The 18,784-nt window shown below is 42.8% G+C and overlaps 1 protein-coding gene across 3 annotated transcripts in view; it reads left to right on the top strand.

Moving 5' to 3' along the window:
• The window catches only part of LOC109400937 (cadherin-87A), a 1,070,191-nt gene that overhangs the window by 1,021,817 nt on the left and 29,590 nt on the right, over positions 1–18,784 (top strand). For all 3 annotated transcript variants that reach the window (XM_062846776.1, XM_062846777.1, XM_062846778.1), the window contains 2 exons: positions 7,470–8,630; positions 11,429–11,589. In XM_062846776.1, coding sequence (XP_062702760.1) covers positions 7,470–8,630; positions 11,429–11,589 — 1,322 coding nt within the window. The remainder of the gene's footprint in view (positions 1–7,469; positions 8,631–11,428; positions 11,590–18,784) is intronic.

Here is an 18,784-nt window from a genome sequence, read left to right as displayed (position 1 = left end):
AAGGAAATCTTTAAGAAATTTGTCGAATCAATTTCCAAAGGAGTTACCAAAGAAGTTCCCAAAATATTCCTTCGGATGAAATTACCAAATAAATGTTCAATGCAAGCAACATCGGATTTGCCGAAGGCATTCCGAAATAATCTACTGCTGGAATTCCTTACATAAATAATGAATAAATCTAGAAGAAATTGTTCAAACAATCTTCATTAATATTATAGAAGCGATGGAATACCAAATAGCATAGATAATAATGAGTACAAAAAATCGACGAAAATAAAAAAAAAGTTGAATGAAGACATTTCTAAAAAAAAGATAATGTGAGGAAGTTCCCAGAGTCATTGTAGAATGAATTACCAAAGGCTTCACTATAAGAATCCCCAAAGCAATTGCCTGAAGAGTAATTGGAGAATTTTAAAAAGTACACATCAATAGTATTGACATTAACAAAACAATGCTTCAAATATTACTAAAAAATTGGTGAAGAAAATCCCGAGAAAACATTTCAAAGGATTTGCAATGAAATAAAAAGCCAACTAAAATCCTAATGGAATTGCCGAAGAAATTTCCCAATGAAATTTTCAAAGGATGCGTGAAAGGTGTTAGTTTCAAAATCCAAACATATTACCTAATAAATTCTTAAATAAATTGCCGAAACAATGTTTTGCCGAAAGCACAAATTTCTTGTACCATACGTACATAGCAGACTTGATTATTCAAAATGTACGAAGTTAAACTTTTGACTTATTAAGTCATTATTACAATGTTGGTTTTAAGTAAGTCAGAATTTCAGCTTTATATAGCCAAATATATTATCAGTCCATACGAAATCGGGATTTAATGCGAGCATCAGACTCCCGAAGAGAAAAATCGAGGTTCGTGCGCACCAAATTCTGGGTTTCAACTGGATTGATAATATGTTCGTAAAGCTTCAGAACTGAACTCAGGATTATCGAGTCAAAATTGTCTATGTGAAAATGTATTCTCACGGGCCTGACTGTTTTCAATCCATAAAACAATGGAATTGATGATTGTTAAGCTCAAACTGAAAATACAAATTAAATGTATTATACGCAATCAAGGTATCAAGTTTTCAAACCTTACATGGCGGGAAAAGTGTTAAATCAGTACAACGGTTCAGATTTTCAAAAAAAAAAAAAAAAACTGTACTTCAAAACATGTATAGCGTGTTTAAATTTGCGGGCCGATTTTTCCTGCAACGCAGTAATCATTATACTAAGAAATTGAGGGTGGATCGGTATTTCCTTTTACAAAAAAAAAAACAACCTGGAAGCCACTGAAACTGGCACCCCCTACCCGATCAGAAAGGCATAACAAAAATGTAACAAAATTATATCAACGGTTGATAGATATATCACCGTTTGTTATATTTAGATATATTTGTCAAAAATGATTTGAAACCCTGATTTAATTATATCAGAATTATAACAAGGTTAGTTATAATACAAATAAATTTATTTGGATCATCTTTTTATGAACATTATAACAAACTCAGTTACAGTTATGAAAATGCAGTTTATGTCAAATGAACATTTTACAGGTGGTGTTTGGTACGCAGTTACGCCGCTGTGTGGTGCTACTGTGCTTGTAAAATACAGTAGTTTTAACAAGTTTGGATCATGATCTAGACCATGGTTTCCCAAACTGTGGGTCGCGACCCCCTAGGGGGTCGCCGGCCTTCATCCAGGGGGTCGCGAGGGACAGTCAAATATTTTACTGAAACATACAACAAAATAGAAAATTTCTGTGGTGGGTCGCGAAAAGTACGTCTGCTGGCCAAAGGGGGTCGCGCCTCTTGAAAGTTTGGGAACCTATGATCTAGACCTCTAAGGGTCTGTTCCAATTTGCGAATTAAGATTAATTTTTACTTAAATTTGGCAGTTCGACACTGAAACTTGAAAGTTCTGCAATCGAAAAAAATATCGAACTGTCAAGTTTAAGTGAAAATAAATTTTACACCAATTGGAACAGACCCTAAGAAAGCTCAGATAGATATTGTCGCGCTTATCTTAGATTCTCAGCCAGCTGCGTTCGAAACGCGCAGCATCAGATCGCGCCAGACTGCGCACGTATAGTTTGTACCTGGTGTGCACCTTGGCTAAAACTGTTTTTGCAGCCGCCGGGTGGGAGCTGTTACGTATACTCAGCCACCTTGTACAAATCAAACGGGCGCAATCTTTCCGTGATAAACTGCGGCTGGTTAACGTTGAACAATTCAATCCATCATATTGTCATGGTTGATGTTTTGATTTACAGCGAGAAAACTGCTTTTTACTTTCCGAAAAATGATGACGGGTGCTTAAGCCTTAAGATCATCAGTATCTTAGTGATGAGGCCACAATATTTAGGTCCTTGGTGAAAGATTCTATATAGCATCGCACAACAACGTAGTTAAAAAAATAAGAAATCCCAACAGTTGTTATTGTAGGTGAGCCACACTAGAGTATCTAGTCAAATTGAATGCTCAACGTATGCCGTGATTTAACCCTCTTAAGATGTTAGATTTTTCGAACCACGATGGCGCAGTGAACTTCCAGCGTGCCTGTCTGGGTCATATTGACCCCAACATCCTACTAGGGTTAATGCAACTCTCAAACGGTCATATGATGCTATGATAAGTGAGGCAACAAAATGGATATGAAAAGGCTGACTTTCATTGAAACTGTTAACATTCCTGAAGTAAGTTTTAAGTTTCACAATCTGCAAACATGTGGATACACCCGATTCTTTTTTTGAACGGGTCTGGTTTTTGGTATAACTTAGTCATTTTTTAACCGATTCTCATGAAATTTTGTACACATGTAGACACCAATATTACTATTCGTGTACACAATTTCATGAGAATCGGTTAAAAATTGACTGAGTTATAGCAAAAACCAGACCCGTGCAAAAAAAAAGAATCAGGTGTATTACATACTTTCAAAGATGACGGAAGGCCGTTGAAAAATAAGGCTTACATCAATGGTCCTGAAACCGATCCTTGTGGCACTCGTGATAGAATACAGATCGGACTTCAATGATTTCCTTCATTTTCCACAATTTGAAAGCAGTTATTCAAATAGGATTTACTCAATGAAACAGAATCTCAACTGAAATCAAATAAGTGTGCAGTAGTTCAAAATGAGAAACTCTGTTAAAAGCTATTCAAAAACCAATCAATAGCAGAAGGCTATTTTTTTACCAAAATGTTGATGGACATCATCATGCATTTTGAGCAAATTTCGAAGCAAATACCGAATAGGTGCTTTCGACTAGTGGGGGAATTTCTTGTTTAACTGCTGAAAATAAAACATTATATGAGATCACGAGGCAAAGCGAACGTCACATAATTGCTTTAGTATGTTAATTGTTGTGTTGTATCATGTAATGTTAAATATGTGCTTTAAACACTTATTTTTTTATTTCACAAATCTGGCAATCTTAAGAAATGCACACTAACGCCACGAAGCGGTGAAATTTCCAATCACAAGACTACTGCATAACTTTGCCATAGGCAGGAGCTTCCTTGATGGTGAGGAACATTATTTAGATATGTAATTGTTTAATACCACATGTCAAAATGTTCTAATTTAATTACTCGCTTGCACCAACAGAAGGTGAAATTGTATACCACTATTTTCACTGTTTAAGAGCCATTAACTATCTCTACAACATTGATTAAGATACGACACCTATTTCTGGTCTGAATCATGAGATAAAGCCAAAATGCTGAGCAAATTCTTGAGTTACAATTATAACTTAATTATATCCACTTTTGTTATTATATCCTAAGATGACGTCATTGCGATCAATTGTATCAAGAACACTTTTATGTGACGTCATATTTTCTCTTCCATGTACGTTGGACAAATGAGTCTATTTATAGACCAGCCGCCAAAACGGAGAACCACTTGATCATATACCACCCGTCACTTCAAGTGATGAAACAGCCTCATTGATAAAGGCGCCGGATTGCAGTTGAAGGCTGGCGTCCTAGGTTCGATTCCCGTCTGGTAGAGGGTTTTTTATATACTACGTGGGGCAAGTTTTTTCTACAAAAAACTTTTCGCTAAAAATAAATAACACTCTAAATAAAAATTACTCAAAAATGAGTTAAAATTTACCCATCTCAATTTTTACCCAATAAATTTATATCTGATTTATAACAAAATGTGTTATAATTTTTTGATCATTCCAATATTTATTATATCTCACGATGTTAGAAATTTGTTAAAATTGTATCAACACCTGTTATAATGATGTTATGGCTAGAGCAATTTTAGTTATAATTTTTGTTATTTTAACACCTAACCGGCGAATTTTATAACTCATTTTGTTATGAAAAATCTTTGAAATAAATAACTCAATCGGTTATAATTTTGTTATGCCTTTCTGATCGGGTAGGCACCCCCTAGGAAAAAATCCTAGATACGCCAATGCATGATGTGGAAAAGGATCTTCCACAATCGTCTTCAACTTGTCCGGACGCATTTCAAGGGGTGTCGCTGGGCCCTTCAACTTCGTCACCACTAAGATTCGATACTCCACTGGTTCCCATATAGTTTTTTAAAGCTGTTCGACTTGCTCATCATGCGCTCAAACGGAAGTGACGCAAGCTCAACGAAACACGAGTCTTCATTCTTCTCTTTTTGCATGATTGCGTCCAAAACCCAGTTGTAGTCTTCGTCCGACCACCATGGGGTATGTCAGCTACACACGAAGACTTATTTGATCTTCTTAACCATAACACCGTGGTATGAACTGTTGAGTACTTCTCGGATAAGGGATCTAACCATGACTTGTCTTGCCGCTATCAGGGCTCTATTTACAAACCTGTCGTTCTCGGGGGCTCCAGATTCGGATATGCAAAGATTGCAACATCACATTTAGTCTCTATTGTCGACTGCCACATTAGCTGCAGTGCGGAATCATAATGATTGTGATTGATTGTTGGCATGCCTTCGCCATATCCACCGCAACTCCAGCATCGCGCGGATCTACCTCATCCCTTGCAGTACCTCGCTTGGTGACTTAACTGCAAACATTTTATACATTACTCCATTTGTTTGGTGACTAGAGTAGCCAGTATCAGCGAGCAAACTAACCACCCGACTTTGATCCTGCCCATTGTCACAAGTTTGTTAACCGATTTCTGCCTGCCTTTTTACGCCTTCTGTTTTACCATCAGTCTTCTGAAGTTGCAGTGCTCTGACAATGCCTGCCTCAGTTCTTCATCGGTCGTGATTTCGTCCAGATGACCTCAAGTGACAAAGCATTCACGTTGACCTCGCCACCCAAAGATTTTGCCACCACATCCTGAGATCCTTCTTAAGTTCGAACCGCTTCTCTCCTCTTCGAGTGCGTCTGGTCTCCACCACGTTCTCAATCAACTCCTTTAATACCGGGACCTCTCTCACTCTCCTGAGAAGCGCAGCGTACGTTGTCTCGTCGTTCGCTTCGACGATCAACGCATCACCCTTTTCCTCTGTCTACTTTCTTCTTCTGTTCCTTTTCTCCACTTCATTCTCCTTTTGCATTTTCTTCTTTGCCTACTGGCTCTCGTCAGTACGCCGATCCACTCCGATTGCTGACACGCTGCCGTTCGCTGTTTTGCTTCTTTGGGACTTCCTGTTCTCGTGACGTGTCACAGTCCTTTTTCTCTGCGTCTATTCCGGTGCCACTTCAGCGTTTCCTGATGTTCAGCCGTACCTCAACCTGGGGCTGTTTCCGCTCTCAACTTGAATGCCTTCTGCTCACTTTCTACAACTGAAATGGGGGACTTGATGGTTGATATCCCTCGGTTAATCTTCAGGAGCACTTCAACCCTTGACAAACTCGAAGAGTTCGTTCATCTTTCTCCTAATCTCGACCAAGCTCGACTTTTGAGCTGTGAGGTAGATTGAGTTTTACGTGAGCCCTCGATGATTTGGGAACGCAAGCTTCTGCTGGCTTTCTTGGTGCTCGCTCCGCATCGTGTTACTACTCGTTTTCACTGCGACGCAGCTGAAAACAAAAAAAAACTCAAACTTCGGAACGCATCGGCAGATTCTCCAACTACGTCGTTATTGATTGATGTCTCCTTTCTATTGGGTCTCCCCTTCGAACCGCTATTATTTATCATCCGTTGTTGATAGTTAGTCGCCTTCGTAATTTCTTGGTTGTCTATATGATTAAGAGGAATTACAAAAAACTAATGTAATTAGATAAAAAAAAGTAGAAAATTGAGGAACTAGGGGATAAAAGACACGGACAACGTCTTCAGTTTTCGGCTGTACAGACTGTTTTAAACTTAACATTAGACAATGGACAACGGAGCATGCACCAGTGGAAACGGGGAAGAAACTATTCTCATGAAAAGTTTCAACGCCCGAAGCGGGAATCGAACCCTCACCCCATAGCATGGTGCGATTATAAGCTTGGTGACCCTAACCGCACGGCTACGAGGCTCCACAGGATCTGCAGGAACAAGTGAAACTAGATTCACTACTTGCGGAACTAAAGAAACTTAAGGATTGCCAGGATAGGGGAACCTACGAAGCCACAGAAACAACAGATAGTATTGAAACGAAACAATACTGGATGCAGTAGAAAAAAACTAGAGCTACCAGAGAATCTGGAGAAGCTAGAAGGGATACCAGATAGACTACTCGAAAAGAAAAAGTAAACTGAAAGAGCTAGAAGAATTCAAGCAGTTACGCAAACCACTGAAACTAAGGGTGTCCAGTTTGTTTATGGATAATTCATAGGATCGCTTATCCCGATATCGGCGGATTCGATTTCTGTTCTGGTAAGGAACTTTTAGGGACTTCTTTGGACAGTGTATCATTGCGCTTTCCTTACAATATACACATGGGGACATGGACTTAGTGGAGCAACAACAAACTGTTGTAGTTTTTGTAATAGGTAATACAAGAACTGAAGAAAAAAAATTCAGGAACTAAGAGAAATGGCAGTATAACTAGAAGACCTACACGAAAAACAGAAACTAGAGAAAATAAAAGATTTATGGAAACTTCAGAACTTACAGGTATTTGAGGAGATAAAAGATCTTCCAAGATAAATCAAGAGAACTCGAGGAGCTAAAATAACTCAAGAAACAATTAAAGCTTAAATAGTAGTAGGCGCTAAATTAGCTAGAGAAGTACTACATTATCTACAGGATCTACGAAGAACTTAAACTTCTAGAAGAGCTAGAGAGAATAGAGGAACTACGAAAACTTAAAGAACTATAGAAGTCACAGGACAAGATTAATCAGTTGAATGAGCGATCAAGAGGCATTAGAAGTCCTAGAAGAACTAGAAGAGTTAGAGGAACTAGACGAGCCAGAGAAATTAGAAGAACTTGTAAAATGAGAGCAATTATAGAAACTAGATGGGATCTGTGTAAATTCAATTGTACAAACTTAACAGCAATACTTTTCTGTTCCTTAACCTAAAATCACCTTCTAATGAATCACACCTTCCTCCCTCAGGTCAACAACCAGAACGTCCAGGAAACAGACGAGTTCATCATCAACGAGATGTCCGGAGAGCTGCGCATCCGCAAGCCCCTCGATCGCAAGAAGCAGGCCCGCTTCGAGCTGATCCTGGTAGCCCGTGATCAGGGCACTCCAGCATGGTTCGAAACGCTACGGTTCCTAACCGTCCTTCTGGTGGACGTCAACGAGAACCATCCGGAGTTTCCGGATGCGTCCAATCCGTACCGGTTCTTCATCGCCGAGAACAGCCCTCGGGACATCCGGATCGGCAAAATCCAGGCCTACTACGATATGCCCGATCCGAAGATCTACTACTACATGCTGCTCGGCAACGAGGACGGTGCGTTCTACGTGGACAAAACCACCGGCGACATCTACACCAACAAAACGCTGGACCGCGAGGAGGCCGATGTCTACGCTCTGTATATTCAAGCCAGCAAGAAGCAGGACCTACTGATCACCGAACGCGACCGGATGATGATGTCGATCAAAAAGCTGGAACGGGACAGTACAGTGGCCAAAGTTTGGATCACAGTCCTGGATGTTAATGACAATCCGCCAGTCTTCAAACAAGAGGTCTACTACGCCGGAGTGAGCTCGAAGGCCACCATTAACGAACTGGTCACCATCGTTAACGCAACCGATCGCGATCTGGGAGTCAACTCCACCATGGAGCTGTTCATCAGTGGATCATATCTGTATAAATACGGAGCTACCAAGACAACGGGAAGTATCGTCCCGAGTCCCTTCAGCATTACCAAGGACGGTCGAATCAACACTGCGACCTACATGGCCGAGTACAACCAGGATCGGTTCATTCTAGATATCGTAGCCAAAGAGGTCGAGTCTCCGGAACGTGTAGCCACTGCCAAGGTCTACGTCTGGATCTTCAACCCGGAACAACTGGTTCGGGTGATTTTGTCCAGGCCTCCGTCTGAAGTACACATGGAGCGAGATGAGATCATATCCGAACTGTCGAACGCTACACAGAAGTTAATAATTGTCGACGAGATTCGGTACCACGTGGATAGCTTAGGTCGCATCCGGATGGATTGGTGCGATATGTACTTCCACGCGATCGACATGAGCTCGCAGACGATCGTGTCGGTGGAGGAGATTCTGCGGGAGATCGACGCCAAGTATGATTTCCTACAGGTGAGTTGGATTCAATGCTGAAACAAAATCAATCCACATCCGAGCTAAATCCAAATTCAATCCAAATCCAATCCAAATCCAATCCAAATCCAATCCAAATCCAATCCAAATCCAATCTAAATCCAATCCAAATCCAATCCAAATCCAATCCAAATCCAATCCAAATCCAATCCAAATCCAATCCAAATCCAATCCAAATCCAATCCAAATCCAATCCAAATCCAATCCAAATCCAATCCAAATCCAAATCCAATCCAAATCCAATCCAAATCCAATCCAAATCCAATCCAAATCCAATCCAAATCCAATCCAAATCCAATCCAAATCCAATCCAAATCCAATCCAAATCCAATCCAAATCCAATCCAAATCCAATCCAAATCCAATCCAAATCCAATCCAAATCCAATCCAAATCCAATCCAAATCCAATCCAAATCCAATCCAAATCCAATCCAAATCCAATCCAAATCCAATCCAAATCCAATCCAAATCCAATCCAAATCCAATCCAAATCCAATCCAAATCCAATCCAAATCCAATCCAAATCCAATCCAAATCCAATCCAAATCCAATCCAAATCCAATCCAAATCCAATCCAAATCCAATCCAAATCCAATCTAAATCCAATCCAAATCCAATCCAAATCCAATCCAAATCCAATCCAAATCCAATCCAAATCCAATCCAAATCCAATCCAAATCCAATCCAAATCCAATCCAAATCCAATCCAAATCCAATCCAAATCCAATCCAAATCCAATCCAAATCCAATCCAAATCCAATCCAGATCCAATCCAAATCCAATCCAAATCCAATCTAAATCCAAATCCAATCCAAATCCAATCCAAATTCAATCCAAATTCAATCCAAATCCAATCCAAATCCAATCCAATCCAAATCCAATCCAAATCCAATCCAAATTCAATCCAAATCCAATCCAAATCCAATCCAATCCAAATCCAATCCAAATCCAATCCAAATCCAATCCAAATCCAATCCAAATCCAATCCAAATCCAATCCAAATCCAATCCAATCCAATCCAATCCAAATCTAATCCAAATCCAATCCAAAACCAATCCAAATCCAATCCAAATCCAATCCAAATCCAATCCAAATCCAATCCAAATCCAATCCAAATCCAATCCAAATCCAATCCAAATCCAATCCAAATCCAATCCAAATCCAATCCAAATCCAATCCAAATCCAATCCAAATCCAATCCAAATCCAATCCAAATCCAATCCAAATCCAATCCAAATCCAATCCAAATCCAATCCAAATCCAATCCAAATCCAATCCAAATCCAATCCAAATCCAATCCAAATCCAATCCAAATCCAATCCAAATCCAATCCAAATCCAATCCAAATCCAATCCAAATCCAATCCAAATCCAATCCAAATCCAATCCAAATCCAATCCAAATCCAATCCAAATCCAATCCAAATCCAATCCAAATCTAATCCAAATCCAATCCAAATCCAATCCAAATCCAATCCAAATCCAATCCAAATCCAATCCAAATCCAATCCAAATCCAATCCAAATCCAATCCAAATCCAATCCAAATCCAATCCAAATCCAATCCAAATCCAATCCAAATCCAATCCAAATCCAATCCAAATCCAATCCAAATCCAATCCAAATCCAATCCAAATCCAATCCAAATCCAATCCAAATCCAATCCAAATCCAATCCAAATCCAATCCAAATCCAATCCAAATCCAATCCAAATCCAATCCAAATCCAATCCAAATCTAATCCAAATCCAAATCCAAATCCAATCCAAATCCAAATCCAATCCAAATCCAATACAAATCCAATCCAAATCCAATCCAAATCCAATCCAAATCCAATACAATTCTAATACAAGTCGAATTCAATCTGATTGCAATCCATATCCAGTCCAGGCTCAATTCAAAGCAAATCTGTCTGCTACTGTAACATTCAAAATTTTGCTTTGAATTGTGCCAAAAACAATCTAAAAATAACATTTGGCTTTGAACAGTATGTTTCCAATGGAAATTTCCGGGAATCCCAAATGTGCTTGTTGTGCCTAAATTTCCAAAAGGCTGCTGCTATTCCAAACGAACATCGATGTCTAGCGTCCGAGCATCAAATTTATCTAGCTTTGAACTGTTTTAGCGGCCTTTGAAGGTTACATTGCATCAAAAGGCTGCCCATTAACATATCACAAAATCAGTCAAAACTCCCCCCACGTAGGAGCATCATTATGCATTCAAATGACAGTGACTCCCCGCACACCCTCTTGATGATCAAACGTTCATTAGAATTGTAACAGAATTTTGAGGCCCGGTACTATTTGGAATTCCAATTCCAGTAAACGGCGGCCCATTCCCATGCAACGCAACCCCGATATGTAATGTTTGAAATGCAAATGCATCGGCACAAAGCATCCATTAAAATTGAAACGAGCCACACAAATACGCATGCACATACACACGTGTGCATTGTAGGTATCTATAGGTACGCAAGGACGACGTAAAACAATGACTCGTCGATGGCATTAGTACTGCTGGTATGCTCTTTTCTAATCCCCCCACACCCCCCCCCCACCCCCCGCGCCTATCTCGTGTTTGAATTGTAGATACGGTACGCGGTTTGTGCATCATTCATTCCCCCTCCTGTTGCCGAGGGCATCCATCGAGCCGATTCATTGAGAACGAGCAAGTCGTCGTCCTTGTTCTGGATATGACCTCCATTGAGCCCTGCTTATAACGATATATGCACTTATCTCGACCTCTTTTCTCTCTCTATCTCTCTCTTCCACTTAAACGCAGGATTACAACGCCGGCTTTTCGATCGAGAACGTGGTCCCGGCCTACGCAACCAACGTGCAGGACGAGTTCGATCTGGCCCTGGCTGCGATAATCGCTCTGCTGATAGTGCTGTTTGTCGGTGCCGTCAGCTTCATCGTCCTGTGCTGCTGCCTCAAACATTGGTAAGTTATTCCGTCCTGCGCCCGTATGACAAGAACACACACTCACATGCCATGGAGCATGAAATGGAACTTTCGATTTTGCATCCTTTAAGCTGCGGTAATCAAAGCAGTGCGGAAAGAGCAAAATCAATACCTTCTCGTCCACACGGTGCTTTGTTTGTGGATATTATCGTGAAAATAGTATCCCTAAAACTTTAAATGTCAGTTGATTTGTATATATTTACATCTAACAGCTACCAGGTACTGCCCAAGTAACCAAAAGTTCAGATAAAAGCGTACTTTATAAGCTAAGCAGCTCGTTCGAGGTTGCTCTTTAGCCTTCTCAGCTGCTTCATTTTTAAGTAATTTTGGAACTTGAAAGTTCACATAAGCACGCTAGATAGCCTTCTAAGCAGCTTCTGACAGAACTTTGACAAAATTCATGCAGAAACAAAAAAGTGTTTTTCAGAATCACAACTCTGTTGGTGGGATTATGATTCATGTCTTGAAATTGCTTCTGATAATTATATTTTCCTACATGTCACTGCTATGTAGATATGAACTGGATCCTCCTGCGTGATAGCCTGCCGACTTACCGCTGTGCTGCTGAAGACACTTAACAAAGTCAAGCTAACTTTACTACTGTACAAATGTGCAAAACTAGCTGCCAAAAATCGATTCAAGTCAGACTTTAGTTGCTGTTCACTCAATCGAAACTGTAGTACTGTGGTAGAGCGTAGGGTTCTCACGCAGCGACTATCGGCTCGAATCGCATGGGTGGATTTTTTTTTGCTCGAGCCTAGTATTCATTGATTTGATAAATTCATATTTGTCTTTTATTCGTGTATGCTTAAACAGTTGTTTTCTGTAAGAGAAATAAATTTATTCTTCATTAAAACACAATGCTACTGAACTGAACTTTTTATGAACTTGAATGTTCCGACAAAGTTCCGAGTAGCATCATAAACAGCTTTAAAGTTCAGCGAAGTTCAGATAAAGTTCCAAATGGAACTTTCTGCCTGCCTAAGAGGCTAACAATGAGCCTTGCCGGAACTTGTGATCAAAGTTCCAGCAAGGCTCATCGTTAGCCTCTTAAGCAGCCAGCAAGTTCCATTCGGAACTTTATCTGAACTTCGCGGAACTTGAGAGTGCATTTTGTCATGGGAAGCAGAACTTTTGGTTACTTGGATAGGTCTTAGGTATTGAGCAAGTAATAAACTACCCCCACTCGCATAACTGTCCCATATTAATAGGAAACCCAGCAAAGATGAGACTATTTTGCGAATGGGGGCGGTAATCGATATGTAGCTATAGTTCTCACAAGTTTCCACGTCATGCTTCCACACTGGTCAGTAGATAACTATAACCGTGCTTAGCTGGTTGTGCAGCCTCCCAGCTAACACAAAGTCTTATATGATGTTGAATAGGATGCGAAAGTGGAGGCCATATACGTACATGCTTCCATTTAACCGCGTGTAAAATGTGCGTATATCGCCTCCACTTTTGCATCCTATTCCACATCATAAACGACCGTGTGTTGAACTGTTGTTCTTCTGACTTCAGGAAGATTGAGGAGGTACGTTCTGAGTATCTGTTCTCTAAGAACGTGTGGCTCAAACTTCGTCTGTTTTGACATCCAGCGACTGAGTATGAAACGCTGTATCGCATCGGCGTAGCGTAGTGTATCGTGTACCTAAGGAGACAGCCTCTTCTGCGCGAATTTGGTAGCAGAGGAAACGTACGGTAAGAGAAACTGAGATAACAATGTTGAGCCAGCATTGAAGAGCGAAACAACGTTACACAGGAGCAGATTTCGGACGAATGTCAGAGGCTTCTCAAAGTCAAGCACCTTACAACGATTATCGAGATAACGTTTTCGTTGGCAGTACGGCAAGTGGAGCTTCCATTCCATGTGCAGATTTCAGCAGATTCGAAATGCAGTCCTCAGAAGAGTACCGTTCCAGTACCGCCTTGTTTGAATTACGCGGTACACAGCGAAGCAATCAACGACCAGATGTGTGCAGATAATCAACATACGTAAGTGACGAAGATTCGCGAAGGTTGAAGACAACGGCATACAAGTCAGTCAACAGTTCGATACTACGTCGGATATCAGCATCATCTTTGAGTAAACATGGAAGAAAATCAGGCACTAGTCGTTTTTACGTGGTGAAACAGCAGCTCAATCTGCTTGAACTAGATTTCATCGTTACATTCAAGCTAGGGTTGGTGCCAAATGGACCAATTCTGCTATCAGGTTCGCAGCTCTACGATATCCCTCAGCGGTCCATCAAAAATTAAAACAGCCTTCGCAGGCGATGCATCAGAGCTGTGCACGAAGGCGACGACCAAGTTCACGCTGACGGAAGGAAAATGTCCAGTTTTACAGCTATAGTGGCCAGTGGCATGTGTCAAGTACATCACCGTTGATTCCGAACTGGATCAGCTCAAAACATTTCTTCTGATAGAAGTGGACAAAAGCTGCCGGGAGCCGCTCTCTTAATACTCATTGAGATCTCTACCGGTACAATAGGTCCCCTTTCAGGAGTGAAGGCAGCATCCCGAGTATTCTAGCAGCTCGATGCCATCAGCGTTGCCCGCTATCCGTTAGATGAACTCCTCAAAGCGACCTGGACGGCAGAACACAAGATGTCATTTACCACGTTCAAGCAAATTCTCCAGTCGTATTTGCTTCTGATTTTGTTTCCGACGCACAATCCACAGCTCGGAATAGTGGTTTCAGCCGATGCATCGTTCGTAGGAGTCGTTTCGACCATCAACCACACCTTCTCGAATGGGTCGCTGAAGGTAGTGCATCATCTTCAACGTGGCCAAGTTCTACAAGATGCTGTTCAGTCGCAATTTCACACCGATCACGCACCACTGCATTGCTTCGAATCTTCAATTCGAAGAAAGAAATCCCTCGTTCGTTTGAACTACTACTCTACGACTTGAACATCGGCTACGTGAACACTAGGAAGTTCGAGAACGTCGAGATTCTGTCCCGGCTAACACGGCCAAGTAGAAAAAAAACTTCGTCATAGCCTGCATCATCACGGATAACGATAAGAAACCGCGGAGGTCTGCGGGCCATCCCGAACCAAGAGATATCGATTCATATTCCAAGTGGGTGGAAATTGTCCTAGCCAAATCGTGTCTTAATTAAGGAGTCTGTTTGCTCTCCTCGGCATGCCAGAAACGCTAGCTATGCGACAACGGCATGCAGTTCACTAGCAGTTAGAAGTAATGTTTGGGCGCAAAATTCATTCCAGCCTGAACCTACTTTGTCCGTCGACGGTTCAGCCATCTAAATATCATCAAGGTGCGCTGTCAGTCAAGAAATGTGATCTATTCTACGTCAAGGTATACCCAAATAATTCCTGGCACGGAAACGTTATAAGCTGGGCTGAGCGATAGAAGCCAGGTGTATGCTTAATATTCAAGTGCATGTATTACCAACACACTACAGCTCTGTGCAATGTCGTCCGGGGCCCTGTAAACATCAGTTACCTTCAAACATCATATTTCAAAGCTGGAATCCGCTCCAGCTTTATCAGCATCCATCAACAAATTCACCATCGTCATGTTTTGCTCCGATACCAACAGCAGCACCACCTAATCCGGTGGCAACAGACTCCATCGATGCTTGCTTGCACCACTATTCAAACACTCGACTACACTATAAACTACATCAGCTCAACCAAGCCTGGTCTGGATGTCTCTAGCCACGACGGAGATCGTGAGTTGTCTTCTTCTGTAACTATCAGCATTCACGTCCAGATCATCATTGTTTCAATTGTGGACTGGCCAAGACTACTCGGGTAGTCTGTACCACTGCACGTCGAACTCGGCCGAATTTGCCTAGGAAGGTCTCCAGAATCTGTCCTCTTCCCTAACTATGCCTTGTTTGCTCATCTTTTTTACAGAGGTAGGTCACCAGGCTCCACCGATTTTACATTCTTGAACCACTTCGTTCACAATCAGCTGGAACAAGATGAGCTTTTGAGTGGTCGCTTCTTAATCTGCTGCTTCTAAGGGAAGTCAGGTTAGCGGACAACTGTTGAACATTCCCTCTGCTCCCAGCATTAATGTTTTGAATTCGTCGTCACTCGGCTGACGCAACCTGTCCAATATTCGATATCATCGCACGTTCTGCTGACATCACTATCCGTTCTCACGGTCCTCCAATATATGAGGAACTGCAGGAGCGTCGGAGAACCTTTTCATAGGGACTTTGCATACGTAGTCGCACAAGCCTCGTTGATTGTGTCAACCTCCATATCACCGCTGACAACTGACGATTAGATCCGGCTTATCTCCTCGCAGACTAACGAATCTCCTTTGTCGCCATAACACAAGGCCTTGTTGACAGGCTGCAAAACGGTGAGTCGATAAGGAGAGCGTCCTATATAGCTCTGGTCCTCATGCTTCCACGGGTCAAGCGATGACAAAGACCGCCAGCTAAGAGTTGTGTGCTTAGCTGGTAGTGCAGCCTGGGCACTGTTGTCCTTCTGACTTCAGCTAGATTGAGGAGGTACGATCCGAGTGTCTGTTCACCAAGGAGGTGCGGCTCAAACAGCGTCTGTTCTGGCATCCAGCGGCTGAGTAAGAAACGCTGCACCACGCCCAGCTAGATCCAAGGTGGTAGCCCCATCAGCGTGGTCGTCCCAGTGTTGGTTGGGACGTTAAACAGAACTGGCACGATGGCCCTCCGGCGAGACAGGAGTGTTGGCGTAGGCCCAATAAGCCACCCGTAAAAATCCCCATTGCGAATAACATAGGAGAAAATACGACTCGATACAATCGGCAAAGACCCACGCGACGAAATAAGGACTACGATTGGAAACTTGGAACATGGAATTGCAAGTCACTAGGCTTCGCAGGATGTGACAGGATAATCTACGACGAACTACATCCCCGCAACTTCGACATCGTGGCGTTGCAGGAACTTTGTTGGACTGGACAGAAAGTGTGGAAAAGCGGGCATCGAGCGGCTACCTTCTACCAAAGCTGTGGCACCACCAATGAACTGGGAACAGGATTTATAGTGTTGGGCAAGATGCGACAACGTGTGATCGGGTGGCAGCCGATCAACGCAAGGATGTGCATGTTAAGAGTTAAGGGCCGTTTCTTCAACTACAGCATCATCAACGTCCACTGCCCACACGAAGGGAGACCCGATGACGAGAAAGAAGCGTTCTACGCGCAGTTAGAGCAAACATACGATGGTTGCTCGCCGCGTGACGTGAAAATCGTTGTCGGCGACATGAACGCGCAGGTAGGAAGGGAGGAAATGTACAGACCGGTAATCTGGCGAAACAGCCTGCACGCCGTATCGAATGATAACGGCCAGCGATGCGTAAACTTTGCAGCCTCCCGTGGTATGGTACTCCGAAGCACCTTCTTCCCCCGCAAAGATATCCACAAAGCCACCTGGAGATCACCCGACCATCAAACAGAAAACCAAATCGATCACGTTCTAATCGACGGTAAATTCTTCTTGGATATAACCAATGTCCGCACATACCGCAGTGCGAATATAGATTCGGATCACTACTTAGTCGCTGTATGCATGCGCTCAAAACTTTCGACAGTTATCACCACGCGTCGAAGTCTAACGCCGCGGCTCAACATCGAGCAACTTCGTAACGTAGAAGTGGCTCAAGACTACGCGCAGCAGTTAGCAGTGGCCCTACCAACGGAAGAGCAGCTTGGCGCAGCTACACTTGAAGATGGCTGGAGGGACATCCGATCCGCCATAGGTAGTACCTCGGCTACAGCACTAGGCTTCGCGACTCCGAATCACAGAAACGACTAGTACGACGGCGAATGTGAACAGTTGAAAAACGAGAAAAATGCAGCATAGGCGAGAATGCTGCAACACCGTACGAGAGCGAATGAGGCACGTTACAAACAGGCGCGGAACAGGCAGAACTCAGTCTTCCGGATGAAGAAGCGTCAGCAGGAAGAACGAAATCGCGAAGCGATGGAAGAGCTGTACCGCGCTAAGGACATACGAAAGTTCTACGAGAAGCTGAACCGCTCGCGCAGAGGCTTTGTGCCACCAGCCGACATGGGCCAAGATAAACACGGGATTATTTTCACGAGCGAGCGTGAGGTGGTCGAGAGGTGGCGGCAGCATTACTATGAGCACCTCAATGGCGACGTTGCAAGTACCGAAGGTGGCGTGGTAACAGATCTAGGAGTATGTGCACAGGACGAAAGACTTCCGGCCCCTGACCTCCAAGAGATTGAGGAGGAGGTTGGCCGGTTGAAAAACAACAAAGCCGCTGGAGCAGATCAACTACCAAGCGAGCTTCTAAAATACGGAGGAGAAGCACTGGTGAGAGCACAACACTGGGTCATTACCAAGATTTGGGAGGAGGAAGTATTTCCGGAGGAATGGATGGAAGGTATCGTGTGTCCCATCTACTAAAAGGGCGACAAGTTGGATTGCGGGAACTACCGCGCGATCACACTACTGAGCGCTGCCTACAAGATACTCTCTCAAATTTTATGCCGCCGTCTATCACCGATTGCAAGAGAGTTCGTGGGGCAATATCAGGCTGGATTTATGGGTGAACGCGCTACAAAGGACCAGATGTTCGCCATCCGCCAGGTGTTGCAGAAATGCCGCGAATACAACGTGCCCACACTTGTTCATCGATTTCAAATACGCGTATGATACAATCGATCAAGAACAGCTATGGTAGATTATGCACGAATACGGATTCCCGGATAAACTGATACGGTTGATCAAGGCGACGATGGATCGAGTGATGTGCGTAGTTCGAGTATCAGGGACACTCTCGAGTCCCTTCGAATCTCGCAGAGGGTTACGGCAAGGTGATGGTCTTTCGTGCTTGCTGTTCAACATTGCTTTGGAGGGTGTAATAAGAAGAGCGGGGATAAACACGAGTGGGACGATTTTCACGATATTGATATTATTGCTCGTAAATTTGAGACGATGGCGGAAACGTATATCCGACTAAAGAGTGAAGCCAGGCGAATCGGATTAGTCATTAATGTATCGAAGACAAAGTACATGATGGCAAAGGGCTCCAGGGAGGAATCACCGCACCCGCCACCCTGAATTTATATCGATGGTGATGAAATCGAGGCGGTTGAAGAATTCGTGTACTTGGGCTCACTGGTGACCGCCGACAACGACACCAGCAGAGAAATTCAGAGGCGCATTGTGGCAGGAAATCGTGCC

Source organism: Aedes albopictus, chromosome 1, assembly GCF_035046485.1.
Source record: "Aedes albopictus strain Foshan chromosome 1, AalbF5, whole genome shotgun sequence".
Taxonomy (NCBI): domain Eukaryota; kingdom Metazoa; phylum Arthropoda; class Insecta; order Diptera; family Culicidae; genus Aedes; species Aedes albopictus.
This window is presented reverse-complemented; position numbering and strand designations above follow the sequence as displayed.